This window comes from Microcaecilia unicolor, chromosome 8, assembly GCF_901765095.1.
Source record: "Microcaecilia unicolor chromosome 8, aMicUni1.1, whole genome shotgun sequence".
Taxonomy (NCBI): domain Eukaryota; kingdom Metazoa; phylum Chordata; class Amphibia; order Gymnophiona; family Siphonopidae; genus Microcaecilia; species Microcaecilia unicolor.
The window spans coordinates 52,027,764-52,049,725 of NC_044038.1; the positions used below are offsets into that span (position 1 = coordinate 52,027,764).

The window sequence follows — 21,962 nt, forward strand, 5'->3', positions numbered from 1 at the left end:
CTGATCACTGAAGACAGCTCTAGGCCTTTCCCCAATATAATTATATTACTAGTTCTTTGCAAATAACATATTTTATGATCTAATCTCTTTGAATTTATCTTAATTTCCTAATAGGACAATATAATATTACATAATCTTACAGATATCTAGGGCTTAGAGCATATAATGCTTTAAACACAAAATCAAACATTTAAAATAATTCCTTCCTTTAAAAAGAAACCATTGAAGGTGGGTCAAATATGGTGATGCATGTTCAAACCCTTTTCACCCTAAAATTAACTTAGCTGCAGCATTTTGCAGAATTTGTAATTTTTTTAAAACTGTTTTCTGGGAGACTCCAAGTACAATAATCAAGATGGGATAATACCATGAATTGAACAACCACTTGAATATAAAGATGGAAATGATCTTGAGAGCTGTGTACAGTAAAGATCCTTTTAATAAATTACATAACATTACAGCCTTCATGATGCTTCCAGGTCCAGTTCCACCTTAAACTACCACCAGCAGGGCGCATTCTCTCCTTTGGTTGCCATTGCAGAGCGTTCAGCTCCTTTTCACTGGATTCCGAAAGTGACTTTTAGAAGTGTCACGTCAAGGCCCGAGGGGGCTGAGTCCAATCTCCCTCCCTTCCCCCTTTCCCCTTTCATTCTCTTTACAATCCCTCATTTCCATGCCGCCCCACACCCTCCCTCTTTCTCTCTCTAGAGACTTTTCCCTCTTGTTTGCTTCTATCCATTGCAATGCAATTGTTCCCTGGTCTTATTTCAAATGTTTTGGCGGGCTGTCACTAAAACAGAGGCTTTTAATTAATTACTTATAGAGGTTTTGTCGTGCTTGGACAATACTAGTGTCTGATCAGAAGAATAAAAAAAGAAGAAGCGGGAATTGGGTTTTACAGGGGAAAAGGCTCTTCGTATTATTTTGATGATCAAGCTAGTATGCTAACTGGAATTTCCCGTTCATTTTTATCTGGCAAAAACTGAATCATTTTTATGAAAGAGCTGCAATGAAATAAAATGGGATAGGCGACAACAATGCGCACCACTCCGTCTTTGTTTAAATTACTAGAACAAAATTAAAAAGCACAGCGTGTCTAAATTTGAGACTCAGCTTTACAATTAACACGTAAACATTTCTAGGATGGATTTTAGAGGCTGTGACACCAAGCCAGACCTAGTGGCTCCAGACTGATTTTCCACAGCCTGGCTGTGGTGTTGGTGTGTGAATATTTGAGCTTACTACAAGCTACTCGTATGACCTCACGTTTGACAGGTTTTTCAAATTATAAACAGGCCTTGCTTAGATCCCTCTTTTCATTCTCAGAACAGGATTTTTTTTTTTGGCCCTCAGAAAGGAAATAGAATATATTTCCTGCAAAAATATGCAAAGTTCCTTAGCTCCTAGGTGCTACTTTTCAATTGCATCGTTTGACGTACACGTTTAACTGTAAAGAAAATGTGGCATATACTGTAAAAATAGACTGCAAATTTTTATTGTAATTCTCAGACCTCCCCTTCTCCCCCCCCACCCCCCACTAAGTTATTGTTTTTTTCAACCAAGAAAATTTTAAAGAAGAAAAATAACAATGCCTACAACCGAAAATTTGCAAAGGGCTTCTCAGATATACTGTATCAGAGCTCCCAACATCTGTGACAAGTATCATTCCACAGCAGCTTAATTCTAATCTTTAATTTTTGCTCTTTAATTATATTGTACTCAAGTTCTGTTTTGTAAGGGTGGTGGCTTCTCTCGTCCCTCACTTCTGATTGGCCTGAAGTTTGCATACTCAGGTCTGATTGGACGGTAAACATTGTTCCCCTCCCCTACTCTCCATCGCTCTTTGAAACTGACCTGCAGGACTGCTACGGAGACCATTAAGTTCTACTCTGGGAGCGTCCGGGGTGGCATCTACTTACTCTGTTGGCTTCTAACCCGCGTCCGAAAGTGATGAGGCAACAGGACAAAGCTGTAGAGTCTTGGGGTCCGCCTGCGCCCGCCTTCTCCGAGAAAGTCCGCCATGCGGAGGTTTACGGTGCCTTTGACCTTTAGGTTGGGGCTGTGGGCAGAAGCTCTTTAAGATGCCGGCTGTGTGGCTGCGATGGGCCGCCTGCTTCGGGATCCTGAGCACGGTGATCTGCAGTTACTCCGAAGACCAGTGCAGCTGGAGGGGCAGGTACGAAATCAACCTCATATAGTGCTTCAAAGGGGCACAAATAAAGATAGTACGTTATTCCGTTACTCGCAGTTTATCTAGCGGACCCTCTTTTTTTTCTGCTGTTTTCCGGTGCACCATTTATTTTAGCATTGTTTTGTTGCTGCGGCTACTACATTAAATTAGGGTTATAGACTGTAAGATTTGCAAACTTTATTCTGAGTAGTGGTAGTAGTGGTGGGAGAGGGGGGGTCCATTTGAGCTAATGTCTCTGGCTTTTGTTATCATGGCATTATTGGTAGAAGTAAGCTTTCCAGTCAAAGGAATTGTGATACATAGGAGTCGGCTCTGTGGATGCCAGTGGGTGCTCAGCGCCCCCTCCCCATTATTGAGCGAGGCAGCGAGACCCTTTATTGTGTCCAGGGAGGGGCAATTTGTATTATGTTTGGCAGCCCAAATCACGCCTAAGTGTGATGAATTTTGCAGTTCCTAGGTTCTTAGCAAAGAACATAGCAAAACAAAGGAAATAGCAAAAGTTTATTATTATTATTTAAAGATGTTGCAAGGTATTTTGTTTCACCTTATAAAGACCTCAGCAAAATCCTAGAGTAACTCTTTGAAATAGAAAGGGGCTTTTTATATTTTGCAGGGGTAGAGTGATCTGGCTGTATTTAAAATGTTTTTTTTTTTTTCTCATTCCAATCCAAGTCCTTGAACAAGAAACATCTGTTGTCAGAGTGGCTTCGCTGCTGTGCTCTGAGCATCTCAGCCTGCAAAAGGCTTAATAGGGGCCCAAGCTCCTCATTTTCTATCAATGGGGCTTTCATTTCTCTGGTACAAGCTGCGTTTCAGTCATATGACCGTACAAGCCAAGCCAGCTCTGTGGGTGCTCCCAGCTCCCAGTATTGATCAAGCTCCTTCATTGTGCCCAGGGAGGGGTAATTTGTATTGTGTTTTGGTACCTATGAATATGGCCTTTTTTTTTTCTTTGAAAGATGCAAAGGAAAATAGCCACACTTTTTAAATTTGTTTTGTTGGACTTCCTTCTGTCCGCAATCCAGAATCTTGAATTTAATGTTGCTTCTTTAGCAATGTGGCTTCAGTACATGTCTTTCAAAATGAGTACTCTAGATTTAGCTCACACACTTCTCTACCAGTTATTGGGAAAAGGGTCAAAATTTTGCCATGGGGTAAATTCTCAACAAGTCGCTGAAATTTAGGCACCAGGAGGATATACGCTAAGCGTAAATTTCTATAACAGCAGTTGCAACTGCCGTTACTATCTAAGTCTGCATTTACATGCCTAACTTTAGGTGCGAGCACTAGCTCAATGGCTAGCATAAATGCTCTCATCTGACTATAGGCAGTTAGGCACATAGGGGTCCTTTTACTAAGCTGCAGGAAAAAGAGCCCTGTGGTAGCGGTGGGTGCCGTTTTTCCTGCATGCCAGGGCCCTTGTTACCACAGCAAGTAAAAAGCCCAACCCAAAAATGACCATGCAGGGGGGAGCACTTGCCACCACTCATTGAGGTGGCAGTAAGGATTCCGGCAGTAACCGGGCAGCGCGATGCCTGATTACAGCTGGGTTAGCACTGCGCTAGACAAAAATATTTCCAGGGAGCGCTGGAAGTGGCATGTGTTCAACCCTGAGCCACCGCCGGCAGCCGCGTTGCTCCAGCGGTAGTTCAGTTTTAGAGTGCTGTAAGCCCGCATTGGGCTTACCACTGCTTTGTGAAAGGGCCCCATAAATGCTAGTATTCTATTACCCACATGCCCCTGACCTGCCCATGCCCCTCCCAGCTCCACGCCCCCTCTCCAGAGCACGCAACTTATAAAATAGTGACTAATGGCAGTTATGCGCATAACTGCTAACTGGTGCCAGTTACGGCCAATTATAGCCAAATAGGCTGTTAATGCCAATTAACAGCCAATTATTGAATTAAGTTATGCGCACAGTTGTCTTTATTCTATAACTAGTGCATGCAAATTTGCACTCTAGTTGGAAAATGGAACATGTAAGTTTATGGATTTAGGGGGATACTGTGCACATATTTTCAACAGCTGTGCTGTGGGAGGAGGGAAAGTTCAGGGGCTGTATTAGATCATTACTGCATTTACTAGCTTTTAAATTATAAACCCTATGTATTCAGTGCTAGAATTCTTCCAGAAAAATGATATCATCCAGTTTCTATAAAGTAAAATAGTGGATTCATTAACCAGTCAGAATGACAGAAACAGTTGAATGCAACAGATGACTTTAAGCCATAAACCATTGTTAGCTAGATAGATTTGAGAAAGATGTTACTTTTCCTTGGGATCTGCTGAGTATTTCTTAATGACTTGGGGCCCCTTTTACAAAGGTGCACTAGGATTTTTAGCGCACTTTAACCATGTAGATGCCCGTAGGAATATTATGGGCTTCTACGTGGTTAGCATGCGCTAAAAACGTGTAAAACTTCCTTGGAGTGGCCACTGTCAGAGACAGAGTGATGACTTTCACCCTGTTGCCATGTAGGCTAATAAAATTTTTTTCAATCGTAACTTTATATCATTTAGACAGACATTGCCTCTTTGTACCATTAAAAATGTTACATAACGTTATATGACAACTTCATACTTTCATGCCAAAAAACAAAAGGCAGGATGCTGGACTTTAATAATCTTTTCTTTGATCAGTTCCTCGTTTATATGGACACGAGTGAATGGAATTTCATCTTAATGGAGATTCTGTATTGGAATCTGGATTCAAGATATGGGATACAAGGACTTGCTGTAATGAAATTCATCCTGGCATTCTTCCTATACCAGGTCCTCATAGGTTCTGGAATGGAGACTAAAAGCCTGCAATGAGCCAGACACATTGTAAATGATGCCCTATGTCAGAGTAAAGAAATGGTAGCAAACATTTTCTTCACATCCACTTCAGGAATGGAAACCCTGGGGTACAATTCTGCCACAGTGCATGGCCTCCTCTTAACCTATAAATTTACTAAAAGTTAAGTGGAAATATCTGTGAAGTATTCATTATGTGCAGGTCAACAAGAGAGACTGATCAAACTTGACTTTGGATGTGATATTTAGAAAGTTTGAGGAACTTTACTATGGTGAAAAATTGACCTACCTACTACAGCCAACAGATGTTGCAGGTTACGAACAAGAACACGTGTTCAGTGCTGATGAGACAGGCGCTCACTTCCTGAAAAGTACTAACAGAACCTTTTTTAAGAAAAAAAAAATCTGTACCAAGTTTTAAAGCTGCCAAAGATCATTTGGCACTTCTCCTGGGAAGCGATATATTCTGGTGATTTTAAATTGAAACACCTGTTAATATACAATTTTGAAAATCCAAGGACCATAAAGAGCTGTGCAAAGCCAAACTGACCAGTTCTTGAACTGGAAGGCCTTGGGAGACTAGTAATATATATATTTTTTTTCAGAACTGATTTCACTACTGTTTCAGGAAAAATATTGCCAACAAGACATTCCTTCTCATAAGTAATGCCATATACAGTGCAGTCAATGGAGACCCATATGACAGTTGGGAGGTATCTGACTCTCCCAAACAATATCATTGATCCAACTCATGGATCAAGGAACGAGAGCTACATTCAAGGCTTAATAACTGCACTAAACCTTTTGCAAACTCACGAAGAAATCAATGAGGCAGAAAATCAAACAGTTCAGGAGTTCTGACAAATCAACAAGATCATGAGTGTCATTGACATCATCATCAAATCATGGGAGAAAACATTGTAACATAGTTAGTGATGGCAAAGAAAGCCCAGTATGGCCCATCAAGTCTGCCCTGGAAGGATATTGTGGTTCTACCTGCTGCACATTGATTTCTTGGACATGCAAAAGTCATTACTTAGCTGAAGTGCTCTCTGTTTGGTTTATATCCTCTTGCCTTTTAGGGATTTACTGCATATATCGTACTTCTTTTTTAATTTTAGCACAATTTTTGCTTCCACTACCTTTTCCAGGAGGTCATTCCAGGCATCTGCTACCTTTTCCATGAAAAAATATTTTCTTATGTTGGTTTGACTCCACCTCTCTGTACCTTCAGATCCTATCCTCTTGTTCTAGAGCTTCATTTGGAAAAGGCTTGTATGTTTGGTAATTCCTTTCAAGTATTTAAAGGTCTGTATCATATCTTCTCTGTCTCCTTAGGGTATAAATATTTAGGATCTCCAGTCTCTTATATGTCTTCTGATAAAGACCTCTTACTATTTTGGTCACCTTTCATCTGTACCGCCTCCAGTATCTTTATGTCCTCAGGAAGGTACTGAATACAGCATTCTTGGAGAGGGCTCGCTAATACCCTGTATAGGGGCATTGTGACCTCCTCCTTTCTATTTCATATGCCCCTCACTATGCAGTCTAGCATCCCTCTGGTTTTAGCCACCACCTTGTCACATTGCTTTGCCGCCTTGAAATCTTTAGGCACTATCACCTCAAGGTCTTTCTCCTGGTGTGTACCCATCAGCCTCTCCCCTTCTATTGCATACTGATCCTTTTGATTTTTGCACCCAAAATTAATTATTCTGCACTTTTTTGCACGAAAAGCTTAACTGCCAAGCATTTGACCAGTCTTTTACTTTTTGTATTTCACTTCTCATTTTGCTTACTCCCTCTGGATGTCTACTCTGTTGTAGACTTTTGTATCATCAGCAGAAAGGCAAATTTTCCCTTCTGACCCTTCAGAGATATTGTTCACAAAGATTTTGAGTAGATTTGGACCCAAGACCAATTCTCTACTACTCATCTTTCTGCCAAATGAATACCATTTACCACTACCCTCTGTCATTTGTCAGTCAACCAATTTTTTATCCAGTTGACCACCTTGGAACCCATCTGTAGGCTGGTCAATTTATTTATAAGCATGGTAACATCATAGAAGACAGCAGATAAAGACCCGTATGGTCCATCCAGTCTGCCCAGCAAGACGTGATACTACATATGCATACTTGAATTTGATTTGTCCTTGCCATTTTCAGGGTACAGACCATAGAAGTCTGCCTAGCACTAGGCTGAATCTTTCCAGCCATGATCAGGGCACAGACCATAGAAGTCTGCCAGGATTGGCTTTGCCTCTCTATTACTGGTGTTGCCATCTAATAACCACTAAGCTTGTTTGGTTCCATGCCTTCCATACAGGATTCCTTTGTGTTCATCTCTGTTTCCATTATCGCCGATTTGTGCAACCTTGAGAGAAGGACGCCCATCTCCCAATTTGTGTCGAAAGATGGGTGCCCTTCTCTTTCGAAAATAAGCCTGATAGTTTCCTACTTCTTTCCTGCCCCTGCATTTCTGAAGAGGGACCATATCCGCTTATCTCCAATTTGGCAGAACCTCTCCCATTTCTAAAGATCTATTAAATAAATCCTTCAAGAGGTACCTCGGTATGTATCCCACCCAGCCCCATAGCTTTTATCCGTGAATGGTGCAATATCTACTCCACTCCCAGATATACTCTCAGCAGCCGATCGTGGTCCTCCTCCAGGATTTTCTTCTGTGAACATAATAATGGCTGACCAGGCCCTCTGGACTGCAGAAAGGGGCCAGTATTCCTCAAAAAGGGATTCCTGAAAATTAACCCCATAACTGGCTACGGAAGAGAACAGATAATGATGGATTTTCATGTATGGATACTAATTATGGGACCAAAGGTCATGAGTCTTCCGCACACTACAATAGACTAGCAAAGTAGCTTCATCCTCATCCACATGATGAAGCAACATCTGTAATCCTGCCTCCCCCCAATAGTTGTAACAAGGGTCTGTCATTTCCAGCGGAAAATCTGCATTAACCACAACGGGTAAATGGCGAGAACAATGGGAAAGCAGACCAAAATGCTTTCTCATTGCAGTCCATGCCCAGCGCAAGGGTTTTAGTAACTAATGTCTCTTAATGTCACTAGGGAGGTGGTTCACCTTGGCATGGATTAGATAAAATGTGGCTGTGCCACATGAACTTTATCTTACCACAACATCACTTTGTATTTGTTCACACCGAAGTCTGCAAACGCCTCTCCGGTACTATGTAAGCCACATTGAGCGTACAAATAGCTGGGAAAATGTGGGATACAAATGTAATAAATAAATAAATAAATAAATAAGATAAGGATAAAGCAACACCTATAGAGCACTCACTCCAAGGACACATCATAAAATTTGGAGGTGCCAAAAACCCAATCCCTTATAAATTGCAAATGACAGACAACACAGTAGGCCTTTAAATCCAGGAGTCCTGGTTCTCCATCCTGCTTCAAAAGTTGTAATGTACTAAGGCGTGTTCTTGCCTCCCCCACCCCCACCCCCACACACAAAAATTGCTGGATCATGGTGTTCCAAAACATTCAGATCTCTTGGTTTCAGTATTATAGGCAAGTGCTGTAAGGTATACATCCATTTTCTCCTGCCTTATCTCTCTTGTATATCTCTGGATTCCTATATTTCTTTCTAAAGCATCTTCACAGGAATCAGAGTAGAAAGTTGGTAGCTGGCATTGTGAGAGAGATTTTTATGTTGTAGATTAGCTGCATACTGAAAACTGGAGCCTCACTATTACTATGCAGGGCTGCTGTTTATAGTGGTACTTCTCAATCTTTTTAATTTCATTGCATTCTTTCTTTTTTTTTTTGTTCAGTCCTCTCAGCACAGCCAAATTTTTGCCATATCCTTCCACCACCCCAGTCCTCTCTCTCTCTCTTCCATATGATCCTCTTTCACCTATCCTTCCTCCTTAGCTTGTTTTCTTGATCCTTTACTCTCTCCTGGGGGCATAGCCAGACATCCAATTTTGGGTGGGCCTGAGCCCAAAGTAGGTGGGCATGAGAACCCTGCCCCTCCACTTGGCATATCTACCTGCCCTCCCCCACTCAAGCAACTGGGGATCTCTTAATTCCACTCCCCCAACACTGAGTACCTTTTACATAGCAGTGACTCATATCTGCTGCTTCTGCCGGCCCTGAACCTTCCCTCTGACGCAACACAGGAAGTTGTGTCAGAAGAAAGGCTCGGTGCTGGCTTCAGCAAAGGATGAGTCACTGCTTGCTGCCATTGAACTGAAGGATTTTAAAGGTACTGGGTGGCTGGGAAAGTGGAATTATGAGACCCCCCAATCACCTGGGGGGAAGGAGAGGGAGAGATGGTGGGAGTCTTCGGTTGGCAGGGCTTGGGGATGCCTGCCAGCCAGCCACATCATAGCCATGCCACTGATGGGTGAGCCTGAGGCCTGTGCTCACCCATGGCTACGCCACTGCTGTTTCCATTCGGCATGAAGAGAGGGGCACTTCTCTGCCTGTCTTTTTCTCTGCTGGCTTCAGATGTCAAGAGTGCATAGCTCCTCCCATGAGGGTAATACCACATGTAATAAGCTAACTGCATGCAAATTTCATGCACAGCAAATCTGTGGCACATGTGGGGGGGTGCATGTGCCTAATATGAGCTTGCACAAATTGCACTTCAAATTTTTTTAAAAGAACAGGCGCCGATGTGCGTTTTCACATTCAATTTTGTTCAGACACACGCGCATATTTGTTACCATCTGCCTTTAAAACTTGCAGGGCTTCCTTCCATTTGAGAACCAGCACTTAAATGTGGAAGATTGATGAGAAATTTCTGCAATACCTTCAACACCACCCAGTCCCTCGTGGAAAAATTCTCACGTTGTGCACGCGTAAAATTGGGTAACATACTCTCTCTGCATTGCACAGTATACCTTCATTAGCTCATTAGCATACATTTTAATACAGCTTATGCTGTCTTCCTGCACGAGCTAACACCTGCGCAAAATTCCTCTGTGCATTGCTCGATGTGTACAACCTGCATTCATCCCACAGCTGCTTTCTTCATCAGCCCTGCAGAGACTTTAAATTGAAGCTGGTTGACAGGTAAACAGATGCAGTGGACAGAATCGCACTGGGGCTTCTGCTACCATGACATGTGAAGAGCTTTGCTGCAGCACGCTGATGGAGAAGCAGTTTGATGAGATGGTTTGAGATGGTCAAGCCTCCCTCACAAGGTAACTGACTTCTGCAACTGTTGGTCTTTTTGTGGTTTCTTATTAACACAAATGCAGAAAAGGAGTTTGCAGTGTACAGGGTGGGGGTGAGTCAAAGCAAACAAGGGTGATAAAAGGAAACAAGGGGATTCAGAAAGTCACCCCCATAAAAAACATGATGGCAGAGGGAAGGGTCATATAAATAACGAAAACCATCCTAACTCAATTCACATATGGAAAGCAATGAGAACTAACTAATACTTGTAGTCTAAGCAGAAAGGTTCAAGATCTTCAAGCCCTGATGTTTGAGGAAAACTTGGATATTGTTGCCATTACAGAGACATGATTCAATGATTCCCGTGAATGGGATGCGACCCATACCAGGCTATAATCTTTTTAGAAAGGATAGGGAGGCAAAGAGATGGAGGAGTGGTGTTGTATGTGAAAATCAATATCAGAGCGGCTGAAAATGGGGTACCTGGGGAAAGGAAGAAACTATATGGATCATCCTGGAAAGAGAAGATTTAACTTGTATCCACATGGGTGTTATCTACAGACCTGCAGCACAAATGGAGAAGCTGGACAAGGACAGGATAGAAGCTATTCATAAGCTTGGTGTGAAAGGGGAGGTGCTTTTGTTGGGAGATTTCAACTTGCCTGATGTGGATTGGAACATTCCGTCAGCAGAATCGGAAAGAAGCAGAGAATTCAAGAATGGTGCTGGGGCCAATTCTGTTTTAATATATTTCTGAGAGACATTACTGAAGGGTTCGAAGGAAAAGTTTGCCTTTTTGCAGATGACACAAAGATAACCAATAGAGTGGATACCCTGGAAGGAGTAGAAACCATGAGAAGGCATCTCCAAAGCAGAAGAATGGTCAAGGGTCTGGCTGTTAAAGTCAACACAAGCTTAGTAGATACTAGGATATAAGTTTTTGAAAGCTGTATTTGTGGACTGGTTTAGCTGGTATACTACTACACAGTGGAGTGGAAGTTGGGTGTGCTATGATGGTGGTAATGGTGTTTTTACATAACTGAACACAATTTGAAATGTTTATTCACAACTATATATATATATATATATATATAACTATATATATATATATATATATATATATATATAACTATATATATATATATATATATATATATATATATATATATATATATATAACTATATATATATATATATATATATATATATATATATATATAAATAATTTTTATTTATTTATTTATTATTATTTATTTATTTATTTATTTTTTCACTACCCTGTTTCCCCCAAAATAAGACATCCCTTGAAAATAAGACCTAGTAGAGGTTTTGCTGAATTGCTAAATATAAGGCCTCCCCCGAAAGTAAGACCTAGCAAAGTTTTTGTTTGGCCCCGATGGGACATGGACACAACCTTAATTTTTTTCGCTGCAACCCAAAGACGAAATAACATTAAAGAAACAAGACTGAGGTGGAAAATCTATTGTCCAGCGGACTCCTACCATCCTCCTTCACGCTTTTGTGAAGATCAACTACCGGTAAGTGAGCTCGGAAAGAAAAGAAACATCCCCCTTGCAGAAATAATAAAAGAAAAGAAAATGAGTAACAGCCCTTTCGGCGCTGCTCCATCGCCCAAGGGCTAAGTCAGACTAGAAGGATGGAAAGTGTTGCGAATGTACAGGAGGAGCGCATAAAGCGCCACCAACGGGGAACGGAGCTACCGTAGAATTTTTTTTTTAAACGTTTGTAATACGATAGGGATGATCCTGCGCCCTAAGCCCTCTCACAACCTCTCGAGACCCCCAGCCAGAGCAGCCCGGCCCCACATTCCATTACCTTCCCTAGTGCATACCCCTCCTCCATTCCCAGCCTGGCCAGGGCGGCTCTGCTCCGCTCGAGTCCTGCAGTCACTGTGGGCAGATAGGCGAGCCACGGCCTACTCCTGCAGGATACCGCCCCCCCCACTTCAATACTGTTCCCGACCGCCATAGTCCCCCAACTACTCCCGAATAAGACATCCCCTGAAAATAAGACCTAGTGCATCTTTGGGAGCAAAAATTAATATAAGACACTGTCTTATTTTCAGGGAAACACGGTAAAAGGTTTTTATATATACCATATATTTAGCTTTGATTTTCTCTTTGGTTTCTGTAAAAGTTCCAGTATGTTAAAATTTAATGCCACTAGAAATGCAGAGGATGCACTTGGGGTGAGAAATACAAAACAGATGTACTGGATAAGAGGGGAGAGATAGGTAAGCTCGGCTCAGGAGAGGGACGGATAGGGACGAAACAGTGCGACAAGGTGTTGGCCATGTCCAGATGGATGCTAGGCTGCGTAGAGAGGGGTATAACTAGCAGAAGAAAGGAGGTGTTGATGCCCCTTTACAAGTCATTGGTGAGGCCCTACTTGGAGTATTGGGTTCAGTTTTGGAGGCCTTATCTTGCTAAGGATGTAAAAAGACTTGAAGCAGTTCAGAGAAAAGTGACAAAAATGGTAGGGGGTTTACTTAGCAAGACATAGCAAGATGTATGTGGAGAGACTTACTGACCTAAGTATTTATACCCTGGAGGAAAAGTGATATGATACAGATTTTCTAATATTTGAAAGGTATTGATCCACAAATAAACCTTTTCCAGAGAGAGAAAGCTGGTAGAACCAGAGGGCATGAATTGAAGTTGAAAGGGGGCCGACTCAGGAATAATGTCAGGAATTATTTTGTCACTGAGAGGGTGGTACCTGGAATGCCCTCCTGCGGAAGGTGGTACAGGTTGAAACAGTAACGGAATTCAAAAATGCGGGGGGACAAACACAAAGGAAACCTATTTAGAAGGATCGGATCCAAATAAGCTTAGTGGAGATTAGGTAGGAAAGCCGGTGCTGGGCAGACTTCTATGTTCTAAAAATAGCAAGGATAAATCAAGATCAGGTATGCATATGATGTATCACTTCATACCATTTGTAATGAGTTTATCTTATTAGGCAGACTGGATGGACCATCATCTACTATATTACTATGTTAGTAGTAAAAGATGCATGCCCTTTTGTTTTAAAACATGGATAAAGGAAAAAAAAAAAGAAAATGAGAACCAAAAGAAACTTAAGAGTATGACCAAAATAGCCAATTTATTTTGAACACCCTTAATTGGCCATTCAGTACAGTTGTCTTTGATTTTCCTCCCTGGTGATGCATTGAACTGAACCAGGCTGCAGGGATGCTGCAGATGACTGACAGGAAGCATTCTAAAGGAGTCTGCATCACTCACACAAAGGAGGCATCCCTTGAATATTTCAGAACTCGCCACAATGCACTGCATTGGGCAGTCCTCATTCCATTGCTAAATTAGCACTCCAAAAGCTTCCAAAGAATGGCATAAACTGCTACTACAAAGTCAATACATTTATTCCAGTGCTAACTCTGGAATGCTGACCTGCCCTCTGGCGTTGTAGCTGATATGGACTTATAAAATGTATTTATTTGTTTATTCGTTCAGAATTTGCTATATCACTTGAACTAGCAAGTAGGGCTAAGCAGTTTACAGACTGAAATTAAATCATGAAAAGAAATCCATTAATCATAGAATAGGACAGACAGACAAGGAGCAAATAGTTCCAGGTAGTGCGTCGAGTCCAACTTGATCCACCTGACCTTGAGGCCCAAAAGCTTGCCAAAAAAGCCATGTTTTAACTTTTGTTTTAAACACTTTTAAAGATGATTTCACTACAAATCCCGTACTGAAACAGGTGGGAAATCAGGAGACGAAAGGCAAATTTTGGTTCCAAACAAGGCAACTTTATTGCTAGCAAGTGAACAGTACCGAGTAGCCTCGGGACACTGTGTGTCATAAATCATCTGACGCTTACATTTATACTTCCCTACTGGGCCTGCGCATTTGGCCCCTTACACGTCATACCTGTCATGCGCAGTAAACATTTGTAGTTCTTACAGTACAAAATTGTAGTCCCAGTACGTACACACGTCATAACACTGAAATGATACTGGCAAGAAAAACGAAACTTAGCAGCTTATTCTGTACACACACAATGCTCCTTTCTAGCACAGGAGATAAGGTGCGGCTCAGGAATGCAAGGGGGGTGTCAGCACCCTCCAAGGTCGCCTATTCAGATGGCGTTGCTACGTGCAAGCTGGTCTTGTATAGGCCTTGAAAACTACTGTTACAAGCTATATATCTAATAGCCCTGCATTCTGTCTGTATATTAGTAAACAGCGAACTTGTCTTGTTAGTAAACAGTAAAACTGGATAAGGCACAAATGTCCAGTGCAGTAATAAGGTGTGGCCAAACAGCCAAAAGCAGAGGTAGAGTGCATAAGTAAAAGTCCATCAGTAGGCACAAAACATGAGGTTGTCCTGTTGCTCATTAGTATTCAGGTAGTACCGGCGTTCCACTCCTTCATTCCCCCCTTTTGATACTTGAACATCCATTCTGGTGGAGAGTATCACCTCCATGAACCCTGAAACGGAAAGAAAGGACAAGGATAGTTAGCGAGGGAGGCAACAAGCGAGCCCTAAGCCCTTGCGCAGCCGTTGGTTGCTTCGCCGGGGTTGAGACGGAGGGCCCCTAGTGGAATCCCCCCCCCCTTTGTAGCCGGTCTTTTGCTGGCACAAGGGTGATGGCCCATTGAGTGACTCAGGGGGTTCAAAGTGCACATCAGCCACAAGGTGCTTCGTCGTCAGCTTCATCAGACTGGGGAATGGGGGAGTACATCTGGAGAGCCATAAGTTGGGCAGCAGCACGGCGGTCAGCGATGCTTTCCATGGTGGAGCGGAGACACCTGAAAACTAAGGGGAGAGACAAAGGTATTATTAGGCAAGACAGCAAGAACAGGCCACCCATGACGAGGAGGCCTTGCAGGCTCCCGGAGGTTGGGAGCCAGCTGGTGAGGGAGGAAGTCCAATCCCACGCACTGTTCCAGGTCTGGACGGGGACGTGGGCTAGTTTGACCATCCGGTCAGTTATCTCCCTGATGACATGGCTCTGGTCATCAATCTGTAAGCAGCAATTACTGAGGTTAAACTTGCCACACACCCCGCCCTCCTGGGCTAAGAGGTAGTCAAGAGCCAAGCGATTTTGGTAGACGGCGGTAATGAGCTTAGTGTTCTGTCGAGCTAGGATATTGAGGGCCAGGGCAGAATCGTTAGTAAGGATTTCGAGTACGGCCTGTAGGCGAATAATGCGATTCAGCATGTAGATAGGGGTGCGGTACCCGTATGTACCATCTTCAGCCCATGTGGCCGGTCCATAGTAGTGAATGATTCGTTCAGGCGGCCACTCGTTGTCCTTCCAGTCTCCAATCTGGACTCTGGGCTTGATGATTGGGAAAGACCGTTTTCGTCGGGTAGGGTTATTAGGCCCCTTTTCCACGTATAGGGGGATTCCCAAAGTTTCGCCGACTTGTATGGGCAGAAGGAAAAAACTAGGTCGGACCGTGCCCAAGAGGCAGGTACCGTACCAGCGGGTCGGGAGTTGTTCATAGGCCCTGCGTCCGCAGATATAGTAGTAGCCCGCCGGGGCTACCCACTTGAGGGAGGCGTTCCCTCCGTATGTCCATGTCGTGTTCAAGGTGGGTTCTGTCCAGATAGGCTCCGGGGCGGGCAGGTTGTCCGTTTGCCACCAGGTCGTCCGGCTGCCATTATACTGAAGAACCCCCGTACAAGCAGAGTCTCCCACTGGTACAGAGTAACGCTTCGATGGCGCTCGACTAGCGCAGAGGGTACCTATGATATTTGTTCTCAGGGCCCATTCGTACGGCTTCGGCCGTTGGGGAAAGGTAATGTTAGTGGTGTTGAGTGCATCCCATGTGTGTTGTCGGATCTCTCTCGCTTCCCAGGGCCATTGTTCACCCATGTCGGTGCCTCCACAGACGAAACAGTTGGCAATTCCGAGGGAGAGGGCGATGTTTTCAGCCAAATTGAGGAACATATTTCGGGCTTCTGGGGAAATGGGGAATTTAGTCTCGGTCTGCTCAGCACGAGCAATTTCATCAAATACGTCCTGGTAGCCGACAACAGTAGTCTGGTAGTGCGTAGGAGGCTTCGTTTCGAGACTCTGATATATGGTAATATATGTCAACGGATCCATCCCTCCGCCGTCAATGCCGAGGCCCCACGTTCCTCTCCAGGGCATGTCGTGTCCTCGGATGGGCCAGTCTAGGGACACATAGTTACCAGAACCTCGACGAAATTCGCCCAGGCCGGCGCATCCGGCATATCCTCCTCCCGTATAAGCACATACTCGGTCCCAGCCCGAGGCTCGAGTGTCGCCGGCGCATGGGAGCCACACCCACGGGGAGCAGCATCTCATGTCTGGACTGAAGGGGCAGACATACTTGTGGTCCTTAACGTATGCCTCTCGCCAACTTTGGCTACCACACTTGCGAGACCAAGGGTGCTTGTCCATGGCGGCACAGACGTCGAAGGTGAGGGTTGCTACAGTTTGGATGCCACCGACAAGGATACGAGTAGAATTGATGTAATACAGAATGCCATCTCCCTCGACTCCCGGAGGTCCGGCCACATACGCAGGGAGTCCTACGCTGAGGGTGACATTGTAATATCTTGGTTTGGTAGGGCTGTGGCAGATAGTGAGATTTCCTTGGAGGCATCTGTGGAACTGTTGGAGGCCATTCGGAGTGATGAGGGCACAAGTCGGGAGAAACTGGCAATCGCCTTCCGGGGGCTGCGTCTGGTGAATGAGGGTAGTGACTAGGTGATATCCTCCCTCTATACGGTGGCGCACGAGGCGCAAACATTCAGTGCAATTCAGGCTCAGGGTGGCAGGATGATAGCTCGGAACTGCACACAGGAGAAGGAAGATGGTCAGCATTATATATGTGGTGGGAGGTATCCGAGCTTTTGCAGCAAGAAGATAATGAGGCCCACGATGAAGGCTGCGATAAAGAGAGAGCCAAAAACGCAGTGGGTCCAGAAACTGAGTTCCTGTTGCTGGGCAGGCATGAATCTGGTGGTTCACGTCTTTCTTAGAGTCAGCCGTAATGGAGCGTCAGGATGTTGGTGCGCAGTCCAACGCTTCAGGGTGCTGCTAGTGGGAGCAGCAGGCTTCAATCGGGTCCAATGTATCCACACTGGGCTTCCTGCAATTTTAACAGCGGTGGAGGTCGTTAGGAGAACAAGGGAGGGCCCCTTCCATTTTGGCTTTAGGCAGTCAGATTCATCCCACTCTTTTACCCAGACCTCGTCTCCCACCCTGAACCTGTGCGTAGGATTGGTGAGGACCAAGGGAGCTACTCTTTCAGTGTACTGCTGGATGTCTTGCATTACCTGGTGTAAGGCTCTCATCTGTTTCACTAAGGAACTCTCACCCTGTATCTGCAAGGAGTCGGGAAAGGAGGGTAGTGGTGGTGGCCTAGCATACATCATCTCGTAGGGAGTAAGGCCGGTAGCCTTGGGGGTACACCTAAGATGCAGCAAGGCCAGTGGAAGCAGGTCGGGCCACTTGGCTTTTGCTTCTTGGCATAGCTTGGCTAGCTGGTTCTTCAGGGATCGGTTAGCCCTCTCCACTACTCCACTGCTTTGGGGTCTCCAGGCACAATGCAACTTCCAATCGAGACCCAGCCTTGTACTGAGTTGTTGTGTTACTTCACTAGCGAAGGCGGGGCCGTTGTCAGAGTTTATTTGCTTGGGGAGGCCGTATCTGGGTAGGATTTGATGAAGCAGTAGGGAGGTGACTTCTTTAGCCATTTCCGTTCTAGTAGGCTGGGCTTCAATCCATCCGGTGTAGGTACACACGGCGACGAGGATAGCTTTGTAGCCGCGCGCCGGGGGCATGTGTGTGAAGTCAATCTGGCACACGTGGAAAGGGCTGGTGCCTCGGAGAACATGTCCTGGCATAGGGCCGGGCCCCGTTCGAGGGTTGTTCCGGGCACAAGTCGCGCATCGGCTGGAAGCGTTTTTGGTCCACAGGGATAGTTTGTTGATGTAGTAGGTCTTCTCAAGTAAGCGCCCCAGGGCGTCCCTTCCCAGGTGGGTGCGGTCGTGAGCCTCCTTGGCCACCGTCCAGGCCAAAGCTTCGGGTATCCATATGCGCCCATCCTGTAGTATCCACCAGCCATTGCGTGACTGTAGACCCTCTTGTTGGGCCCATTCCGTTTCTTGGGGGGTGTAAATAGGGGTCTCCGTAGGGAGCTGGACGACGAGTACGGGGTCAGGAGGGTGAGAGGAGTAGGGGAGCTGACTTGCCCTTTTTGCAGCGTCGTCTGCCCGCTGATTTCCCCGGGCGATAGGGTCCGTTCTTCCAGTGTGGGCCCTGCAGTGCATCACAGCCACCTTCTTCGGCTTCCATACCGACTCGAGTAATTGGCAGATCTCAGCGGCATTTGCAAGTCCTTTCCCTTCAGCTGTCAGAAATCCCCTCTCCTTGTACAAGGCTCCGTGCACCTGGAGGGTGAGGAAAGCGTATTTGGAGTCGGTGTAAATGTTGACAACTTTTCCTTCAGCCCACAGGAGGGCTCTGGTGAGGGCGATTAGCTCCGCTTTCTGGGCTGATGTTCCGGGTGTCAGAGCCATAGCCTCGATCACATGGTCCTCAGATACCACCGCATAGCCAGCTCTTCGAATTCCCTCTATCACCTGGCTGCTTCCATCGGTAAAAAGGGTGATGCCCCCTTGCCAGGGTTGATCCTTCAGGTCAGGTCTGCTCGAGTGCACAGTGGCCATTACCTCTTCACAGTCGTGGAGTGGTGGTTCAGGGGCCGGAAGGAGGGTGGCAGGATTGAGGTTGGTCGTGTCCAGGATCCGCACCTCCGGATTTTCGCACAGGAGGGCTTGGTATTTGACCAATCGGGAGTTGGTCATCCATCTGGGTCCGTGGCTCTCGAGTAAGCCGCGGATGGTGTGGGGTGTGGTCACAAAAAGTGTTTGGCCGAATGTGAGTTTATTGGCCTCGTGTATCAGGAGACAAGCAGCCGCAATGCTTCGTAGGCAGCCCGGCCATCCTCGTGCCACGTTGTCCATGCTCTTGGAGAGGTATGCTACAGGGCGTTGCCAGGTACCGACCAGTTGGGTGAGGACTCCAAGTGCCAGTCCCTTCTTTTCGTCGACGAACAAGTGGAACGGCTTAGTCACATCTGGCAGTCCGAGCGCTGGTGGGGCTACAAGGGCCTCCTTAAGGTCCTGAAGGGCTTTCAGTTCGTTTTTCTCCCACTGGAGATCCTGGCCCTCGAGTTCAGGTCCTTTTAGCTTGGCGTACAGATCATGGGTCAGAACAGCGAAGTTGATGATCCATATCCGGCAGTATCCAGCGGCTCCGAGGAATGCCCGTAATTCCTTCTTGTTTGCAGGAGTGGGTTGGTTGCGAATAGCTTGGGTTCGGGGGATACCGAGCCTTCGGGTTCCTTCTCGGAGGCGAAACCCCAGATACTCGACTTCGATCTCGCATATCTGCGCCTTCTTGCGACTGGCCCGGTACCCCTGGGCTTCCAGGGTCTTCAAGAGGTAGAGTGTAGCTTCAGCACATTCGGTGTACGTTTCACGGGCCACCAACAGGTCATCCACGTATTGGACGACCGGCCCATACTCGTCCTGATACGTCTTCAGGTCCTGGGCGAGTTGGTCGCCGAAGAGGGTAGGCGAGTTCTTGAACCCCTGGGGAAGACGGGTCCATGTATATTGCTGCTTGGTTCCCGTCTGCAAGTCTTCCCACGTGAAGGCAAACAACTTTTGGCTGTCGACAGCAAGAGGGATGGAGAAGAAGGCGTCCTTCAAATCAATGACACTGTACCACTTGGTCTGAGATGGCACTTGGGCTAGGATGGAGTATGGATTTGGTACGAGGGCAACTATGTCGGCTACCTGGTTGTTGACTTTCCTCAGGTCCTGGACGGGTCTGTACTCGGATGTTCCTGGTTTCTTAACGGGCAACAATGGGGTGTTCCATGCGGATCTGATCGGTTTAAGGACTCCCTGTTGAAGGAGTTTCTGTAGATGTGTATGCATACTATGCCGGGCTGCATAGGGGATGTGGTATTGTCCTTGGTTGACAACTTGAGCATTTGGTTTGAGCTCAATCCAGATGGGGATAGCGTTAACGGCCAGTCCGCCGGGGTTCAATTCTGCCCATACATCAGGCACTTCATCCATTATGGCTCGCCTCTGCTGGGCGAAAGGGGTGTTCTGGTCGTAACGGCAGTCGCCGGGTCCTACAGTTGGGGGAACGTGTAGTCTCCATTCTTCTCTTACTGGACAGATAAGTGTCACTGGCCGATCTTCAAAGCGAGCTTCCACTTCACCCGTAGTCTTGAACTTCAAGGTGGCCTGGAGCTTACAGAGTAGGTCTCGACCAATCAAGGGGACCGGGCATCCAGGGATGTGTATGAACTGATGGGACACCATCGTCCCTCCGATCTGGACTTGGCGCTCTTTGAGGAGGGGGGCCGCAAGGGATTTCCCGGAGGCTCCCACAATTGGTATAGTTTCTTTCGTGGCTGGGGCTATGGCAGTGGTGATAACAGATCGCTGGGCCCCCGTGTCTAGTAAGGCCTTCATAGATTCTGTCCCCACCCGAATTTCCACCAGAGGGTCAGTGGGGACTCTGCCCTCCCGGTTTCTTCATGCTGTGCCGTCTCGGGTAGCGTCCACAGCCATCTGCCATTCCCTCCGGTCATCCCGTCCTCTCTCTCTTCGGCCCCTTCCACGGCCTCGCCTAGGGGCCCCCGTGCGGTCGCCGGTCTCCTCCTCTCTCTGCCGGTCCCATGATTCCTCTTCTCTCGGGTTGTCCCGTATCTCCTCTGGACAATCAGCCCACCAGTGTCCTTCTTGTCGGCAATTTGCACACTGGTTACGCCCTATGGGGGACCGCGTTCCTCTTGTTCTCCTGCCCCTCCCCTTTGGTCTAGACCTCATTCGTTCTTCCAGCACCGTGGCCAACACATCTGCCTTCTCCCGCATCCGTCTGGTCGATTCCTTCCGGGCCTCCACCTTCTCCTCCTGGTCGCGATATCCGAATACGCGATCAGCTATAGCTTTCAGTTGGCTTAGGCTCATCCCTTCGAACCCCTCCGTTCTCTGTAGCTTTCTTCGTATATCCGGTGCTGACTGGCTAACAAAACTCATAACCACGGTTGGGAGGTTCTTGGGGTCTTCGGGATTTATCGGGCTGTGCCTTCTGAATGCTTCCATAAGTCGTTCAAGGAAGTCCCCTGGACTCTCGTCCTTTTGTTGGACTACACTGTGGATTTTTCCCATGTTGGTAACCTTCTGCTTCCCCTTCTTTAAGGCGGCCAGGTACGCCTGCTGGTATCGGCGGATAAAGGTTTGGCCTTCGGCGGTTCGGTAGTCCCACGTAGGGGCAGCGATGGGCGCCTCCGTTTCTATTAGGTTCTGTAAATTGGCATGGGCCGGATTCGCATCCCGGATGGCTTGCTCCATATTTTGTTGTAAAAGGCGGCGTTCTTCAGAGGTCAGGATGTGGGCGCTCAACTGCCTAAGGTCTGCCCAAGTTGGATTATAGCTGTATATAATGCCTTCCACCAGCTCTATCAGCTGCTCGGGTTTCTGGTCGTAGGACGGCCCATGGAATTTCCAGTTATACAAATCGGCACTTGAGAAGGGAACATGGCTATAAACTGTTGATTCGATGGGCTGGCCCCCCCCTTCCGCCGGGTTAGGGGTATAGGTGGTGGACTGTCGAACTGGGAATAAGTGGGAGGTTCCCCCTTTTCGGTTGGACGGAAGGGCCTGGGCCTGTTGCGGACTCGATTGGGGGAACCGAGTAATGTTCTTCACAACCCGTTTACTCTTCCGTGTGGTTGCGAGGCCAGGTGACTCAGGT

The 21,962-nt window shown here is 46.3% G+C and overlaps 1 protein-coding gene across 1 annotated transcript in view; it reads left to right on the plus strand.

Annotated features, from left to right (window-relative positions):
- The first annotated feature begins 1,862 nt into the window (after positions 1–1,862).
- Positions 1,863–21,962, plus strand: part of METRN (meteorin, glial cell differentiation regulator) — a 57,826-nt gene continuing 37,726 nt past the window's right edge. Inside the window, exon 1 of the mRNA XM_030213144.1 lies at positions 1,863–2,176. Coding sequence (XP_030069004.1) covers positions 2,082–2,176 — 95 coding nt within the window. The 5' untranslated portion in view covers positions 1,863–2,081. The remainder of the gene's footprint in view (positions 2,177–21,962) is intronic.